At 35.2% G+C, this 7,679-nt stretch overlaps 1 protein-coding gene across 1 annotated transcript; it reads right to left on the bottom strand.

Annotated features, from left to right (window-relative positions):
• Nucleotides 1–2,922: 2,922 nt before the first annotated feature.
• Nucleotides 2,923–3,648, bottom strand: LOC112506196 (glutathione S-transferase U19-like). Its single transcript, XM_025110215.1, has 2 exons — nt 3,397–3,648; nt 2,923–3,312 (listed from the first exon to the last, which is right to left on the bottom strand). The coding sequence occupies exons 1-2, from the start codon at nt 3,646–3,648 to the stop codon at nt 3,127–3,129; spliced, it is 438 nt and encodes a 145-aa protein (XP_024965983.1). The 3' UTR covers nt 2,923–3,126.
• Between the last annotated feature and the right edge of the window lie 4,031 nt (nt 3,649–7,679).

Raw genomic sequence — 7,679 nt, forward strand, 5'->3', positions numbered from 1 at the left:
CTGGATACAGAGCTCGAACATAAAGCTTGGATATACAACTCAACTCCCAAATACAGAGCCTTAGTTCAAGATATGTTAAACATTTTGAAAAGATCAAAGAACCCAAATACAACTAGATGCCCTCTTGTTAAACATGAAGATCAACCAAAGCGCCTTTGGTTCCTCATCAACCCTTTTTTTTTTTTATCAAAATGACTTGAAGTAAAGCCATCCATAAACCAGACCACCCCAAAAACATTGTTAATTCAAATGCACAACCATTCAAAGCCTTTCTAGTTATAAAAAGTTTCCTTCTCCTCATCATACCATCTTTATCACATCAATTAGAAGCGACAACCCAAGTCCTCGCATCAGACAGATTTAATAACTCAAGATCATCGCATCCCACGAATGTGATAACGAAGCGTATGATCAAAACCCAGATTTCATAATTGCCACCCTTATCCTAATATACACATCTCATTGATATGTCTCCTTATCTCAATGTACACCTCTCATTGATATGTCATCCTTATTTCTACAAAAGATACAATCATAATAAAATCCATCATTTTTGCCAATAATGTCATCAAAACAGTTTCATAACAGAAACTTATATAAAGAACCTTACGGTTCTATACTTAGTTTCACCATCAAACTCAAAACAGCTTCAAGTACAGTTTTATCACATTTCCATGTATGAACCATACGGTTCAATATTTCAAATACCAATTAAAGAAAGTTGATAACAGTTTTATCCGCAACTCTTTCTTACTTCCCTTAGGCGATGTCGTCCTTTGTTAGTTGAGCCTCCTCCATGGCTTTCTGTACCGTCAACGCCTTAGAGTTTCGTACCAATGTCTTCATCTCGGTCGACAATCCCTTCAGGTATCTTTGACTTTGGACTTCTCATCTGAGGCTAAATGTCCCACGAAACCAAGTTTCTCCATGAATAGTCTAGAATATTCAGCCATGGATTTGTCTCCCTTCTGGAGAGCCCGAAACTCGTCCTCAGTTCAGTCTAACTCCCTCTCATTACAATGTTTATCCATGATTTTTCCCTTAAAAACCTCCCACGTGAGAAGTGGGATAACAGTAACTCCCAGGACAGACTTCATGACGTTACACCATCTAAGGGCTTGACCCCTTGGCATTTGTGATGCATACTTTACCTTATATTTTTCACCACCATCGCTAGAATCGAAAGATTGTTCTATTTCCTAAATCCAATTCATACAGGCAACTGGATCGGTGGTTACCGAAAACTCGAGAGGTTTACTCCATAGAAAGGTCTTATACGAACAAACTTTTTCTCTATGACTAAGACCAACAACTACTTGTTCTTCAGTGTCATTAGCATTAGCCCCATCCCCGGAGCCAATCACAAACATTATCCACGACAGTCTCGTGTATTCGGTTGCTTGCATCTCTGTCTTCTGAAATCTTCATAAACCTCTCTTCCCATCTATCCATGGTCGAGTTTATTACTTGCATGATACTGGCCAACATTACTGATTAAGAGTCTAACTCTTGAACAACAGGGATACCAATGTCCAAAACTTTGTCTTGACACAATGTCTATAACAACCCTCATCATTTGTGGAATTGGAGGCTCTTGGGTGCTGATGGTTTACCCTGGCGGTTTTAATGGTTCTTAAGCCATCACACTTGCATCATTTCCTTCATCTTGAGTTACTTGACGACTTCGAGTGTTTACCATGGTGAACTATCACACACATGACAAAAGATCATACCAGTTAATTCTTTATAAGATCAACGGTTTTAAACGTACTACAACATTCATCAATCATCATAACAACAATAATTTTCAAGCATGCGTATGTACTAATATATTCATAATAGCTTCGACCATTTGAAATTCTGAATATATTACACACAAGAATTTGCGTTACAATTTTGTTACAACTTTCAATTAGTGTATTTCTACAAGTCCTATAACCTTTCCGACTTATAACTCGACCCAAGGCTAAAAAATTTGCCATTACAATTTATAGCTCAAGTCTAGGCACCTAATCTTACACTTAGTTCATTTAAATAAAGATTTAATATCAACTTGTAACACCCCAAAAACGGGACAACGAAATTTTCCAAATAAAACAGAAATGTTGTATTGGCATATCAAATTACGAGCCTTCCCAAAAAGGGGAAACTTAAATACACCTGTTAAATGATAATTTTTAACAATATGTTATGAGGATAACAACCTCCTAATCTAATTTATTAAAAGAAATAAGATTATATTTAGGTGTCACCTACACCACCAAAATAATGTCAATAGTTGGTGTCTCAAAAATGTCCCCTAAGCTCTCCCTAACGAATCAGTCAAATCTTCTTGGCAATCACGCACTAGAACCTAAGATACATACTGACACCAAAACGAGTGTTAGGCCAAAGATTCTAGTGAGTATGAATACTCTAAAGACAATTGCAATATAATTAGTTATGAATCATTTGTAAGACAATATAACGTTTAGGTGGAATCAACAGCAGAGACCTGTATCTATTGACAGTGACGGGAACACAAAAGTATGTCACTCAAACAACATAGTCGCATAACACTTCAAGACTTCTAGCCCAAGTGTCTTGATGACCACTTAAACAAGCTTCACCTCAAGAACCAGTTGTTTTTAGTCTCTATTCTTGCAAATTCCATCTCAAGGCTCGGCCACTTAGTGTCTACCCCAAAGATAACACCTCAAGTGGCGAAGATCTTAGGGGCTGTTTACCAAATCTTATCGGGTAAGTGCTGTCCGGGTAAGAGTGCTGACCCGGGTAAGTGCTATCCCGGTAAGTGCTGTCCCGGGTAAGAATGTTTACCAAATGTTTTTGGTAAGTGCTTACCAAAAATATAATGACCATTATAACCCTATTTGWAATTATATATTGAATAATATATGATATGAAAATCAAAATCAAAATCACTTCATTAACTGTAAAAGATATGAAAATAAACATAAACCCAACAATCTTTTCATTCAAATCAAAATGCTGGTTYTTTGAATCACTTGGGTTGGTATCTTGGCCCACCTCACCACCTGCACACTACTGTTCTCAGATCTAACATCCATTTCTTCTCTTCACACCACATCTCTTCTTCATTTTGATCAAAACATTGCCTAAAGATTCTCAAACYTGAAGCCAKCAGTAGAAAGGCACCATCGCAATGTCTGCATACCCAAACCTCTCCCCCATCAGATACGCCTTATCCCCAAGCTGCCCTTCCAACACCTTCAGCCACTCTATCAACTCCCTCTTTGCCTTCTCCAGCTCTTCTCCTTTCGTGCTCCATATCCTCCTCGCACCATCATTTATCTGCGTGTTTTTTCCCCAAAACACACACACACAAAAAAAAAATTAGATCGAGAACCAAAAGAAATATATGACAAATGAAGGTACCTTCTTGTCAACGAAATCATCCCAGAACCTGGCTTGGGCTTTGAGATAAGGATCAGAAGGCAACAATGGCGGATGCTTGTTTTGCCAGGCTTCATCGATGTACTGGACAATGATGTTGGATTCAGATATGGGTTTCCCATGGTGGATGAGAACCGATGAAAAGGGAGGAGGATGAGCAGAGAGGGAGCGACTTGGTGAAAATGGTGAAAAGGGGGCAAGTATGGAAAGGGAAAATCTGACCAGGGTAAGCATGAAATCGATGCGGGCCGGGTCAGTAGTTCGGTCAGATATCGGTCAGATCTCAATCAGATATATGATTTGGTAAACACTCTGACTGCTGACCGAGTCAGATATGCTGACCGAGTCAGCCCAGTCAGTAATTAGTAAACAGCCCCTTAGTGTCTACCCCAAAGGTAACACCTCAAGACTCAACCCTCCCAGTGCTTACTTGAAAAGTTTCATCCAAATATCTAACTCAATGAAAATATCCAACTGATCTATTTTCAGATAATCTTTCATCCATTAAGCCTAAGTTACTAAATACCATCATAGGATCATTCATGCTCTCATAAGACTAGTATTTATAGACACAATCCCAATTTTGAGTAAAAATCCCAACAAGTTTGATTTTTTCACATAAATACCAATAGAGGTGCAAATGATACGAGACAACTCACAAGCTACTCGAGATCGAATCGCTCAAAGCTCGGTCAACACCCAACTCGAATAGGCTCGACTCGACATATTAACAAGTCGAGTCAAGCAACCTAGCACTCGACTCAAAAAGCTCGTGAGATACTCGATTACTTTATATATAATTAGTTTTAAAATACAATCAATTTTTATAATAAAATTTGTAACAACGTAAATAATAAAAATGTCTTATATTTTAGATATTTGAACAAAATTATGCATTTTTTAATTATAAAAACTAATCAATTTTTTTTATTAAAATCACAATTAAAAAAAAACAATAAAAGTATTGGTGAAATTGTCCCACATTGGAAGAGATACGGTAAATGAATGGAGAAAAGATGTTATGAAAAGAGAGTGAGGTAAATGAAATTTCTAACTTTGTCTTTTTGATGATGAAGTTTGAAGTGGATCCCTTTAGTTTAATAAAAACTAATAGAACACCTTCAAGACCTTAAAATTTCATAAATTTCAATGGGTGAGTTTGGTTCGAGCTTGTTTTGAGCTTCAAATGAGTTCGAGCTCGAGTTTAAAAAATTGTAATCGTGTTTGAGTCGAGTTTATTTTTTAACTGCTCGTGAGCTTTCGAGTCGATTTCAAGCTTGAGAAATGGCTATCCAGTTCGAGTCGAGTATATTGATACTCGAGATCGACTTGCATCATTTATACCCCTAAATACGAAGTGATGAATCACAATGCATATAAAACTATCCCAATGGACATTTAGTTCAAGACTTATTAATATGACCACAATATGAACTTTTACCCCAAAATGCTTAAAACTTCATCAAATATGAACACAAGATCAAATCATCAAATAGTTGAATAATACTTGAAATTAAAGTCTGCAACATCAAGGAACACAGTTAGGCATGCATCTAGTTTTACAAAGCATTTAAAACTAACTTGCTACGCGTTTAGAGAAAACCAAGAAAAACTCTAGGAATGGAAGTGATGAATTTGGATCTTGATCCTAGCTTGAAGTCTTTAATCTTGGAAGGAAATAAATACTCTAAGAGAATTGATTTTGACCTAGAAGGGTTTCCCAATCGTCTTTAATGGAGACTAAAAGAGGTCGGTTTGTGAGATAAATGAGAAATAAAGCTAAAAATCGGGTTTTAATGGTGTCGGGGCATTCCCTATGATCCTGCCACTATCACTATAGTGGGCACTATCGAACGTATTGTACCGAGGCTTCTATGAAATTTCATCAATAATAATTAGTAATTAAATATAAGAAGGAGGATTCTTTATGTCGCCTTCTGGCGATCGTGGTAGCTATAGTGCCCCTATGTCAGTATCGTCGGACACTATAACCCGACTTATACCGAGAGTTTAACACCATATTCATCGATCTGGCTCCCTTCCTTGCCTAACTTATGGAATACAAAGGATTTAATTTCAAGGCATTTCTCAAACTATTTTAAAGATAAAAAAATAGAAATAAAGTCTTGGAATTTCATTCACTGAAATTTCGGGTGTTACAACCCTCCCCACCTTGGAAAGGATTTCGCCCACGAAATCTAAACAAATGAGGATATCGCCTTTACATATCCTCTTTGACCTCCTAAGTCACGTTCGCACCTCGATGGTGTTTCCATTGAACCTTGACCACACCTCTTTGTTACAAAATTTCTTGGATTTCCTTTCTAAAATAATTTTGGGTTCTTCCATGCATCGATTGTTCCCATCCACGTGAATTTATGACAAAATAATGACGTTTTCCTCCTTCGCCAAGCACTTTTGTAACTAACATACACGGAAAGTATTATGGATTCCTTCCATCTCCAATGATAGATCTAGCTTGTATGCTTATAGGCCGACCTGACTTATGATGGTGAATGGTCCAAGGAAACGGGGACTAAGCTTCCTAGGCTTCCCATGCTTCCCAAATTGGATATTACCCTTCCATGAGGACATTTTCAACATGACCAGTTCTCCCACTTGGAACTTGATAAGTCTACGCTTCTTGTCGGCGTGGCACTTTTGACGATTCTGAGTCGCTTTCAAGCACTCTCTCATGATTTTCACTTTATCTGTTGTCTCTTGGACAATTTCGGGTCCAGCGAACTGTTTCTATCCCGCTTCGAGCCAACATATAGGAGTCCTACACTTTCGACCATACAAGGCATCTGACGGTGCCATCCCAGTGCTAGAGTGATAACAATTATTGTAAGTGAACTTTACCAGCGGTAGATGAGAGTACCAATTGCCACTGAAGTTGATGACGTACGACCTCAACATGTCCCATTAACACCATATTCATCTATTTGGCTCCCTTCTTTTCTTAATGAAATATAAAGGCTTTTCAAGGCATTTCTCTAACCATTTTATAGATAAAAAGATATAAATAAAGTATTAGAATTTCACTCACCGAAATACAGGTGTTACACTAAAATAAACTGATGATTTCACTAAAATCACTAACACTTTTTATAATGTAGTAAAATTTGTGTAGATTAAGTTTTGGCATAAGACATTGTGTAGATTAAATGTACATGTGTCCTTTCACCGTTAATAAATGTAGAATTATAAGTACTGCTTTTATTTAAATAGTTCTATTTTGTTCTCAAATACTCTTTTTTTTTCGGATATTGATGTTATTCATGATCCCTCCCGTCACTCAAATCTGGAGATTGATGAAAGTAAAATGGATTTTATCTGATGGTTGTTTTGCTACTGGTACAAACCATGGTTTTCTTGTAGATAACTGTAATCCTTTTTAAAGAAACATTCATGTGTGATCTGAAAAGTGTGTTTGTATAATTGACGTTGCTAGTTTATAATTTAGATGTAAATTTTACGATGATATGAAATTGTATAAATGTATACAAATTCAACATTATATCTATACTATATTATAAAGCATTTGACAAAAACTCTTAAAAACGATTTTGTACGCACGAAGTACTGTTTATTAATGCATATTACTTAAAATTTAGGATTACAAGTAAATTGTGCATAAGTACAACTTATTAAAGCTCCATACTTGAATTCGGCTAACTAACTGCAGATAAACATAATCAAATATTGGATAGACATCTCATTTTAAATATAAAAAATCTAAAATATAATTAWGATAATCATTGATAACTAACATAATACTTAGTTATTATCTTTGTAAAAAATTATATTATTAAACCTAAATTAAATTTTTTTGTTACTAAACCTGAATTAAATTATAATTAAAAAAAATTAATTAAGAAAATTACACCAAAACACAAGAACTATTAAAAAGATTAATTTAATACTGATATCGATATTTTTTTTAAAATTTTATGATATTTTTAAATTTATATTTTATTCAAAAATAAAAACATTATCACTTTCTCAAAACCACGTAAAACCAATGTCTGCTTAAAATTCAAGACTACAAGTCAATTATGCAAAAGTACAATTTATTAAAGCTCAATGTTTGAATTCGTATAACTAATTGCGGATAAACACAATCAAATAAAGGATAAACATCTTATTTTAAAATATAAAAAATCTAAATATAATTAGGATAATTATCGAGTTCTAACAAAATAATTAATTATTATCTTTATAAGAAAATTATATTATAAATTACTTCGTGATTGTACCTAAAT

This window comes from Cynara cardunculus, assembly GCF_001531365.2.
Source record: "Cynara cardunculus var. scolymus isolate 2C chromosome LG 2, CcrdV1, whole genome shotgun sequence".
Lineage (NCBI taxonomy): Eukaryota > Viridiplantae > Streptophyta > Magnoliopsida > Asterales > Asteraceae > Cynara > Cynara cardunculus.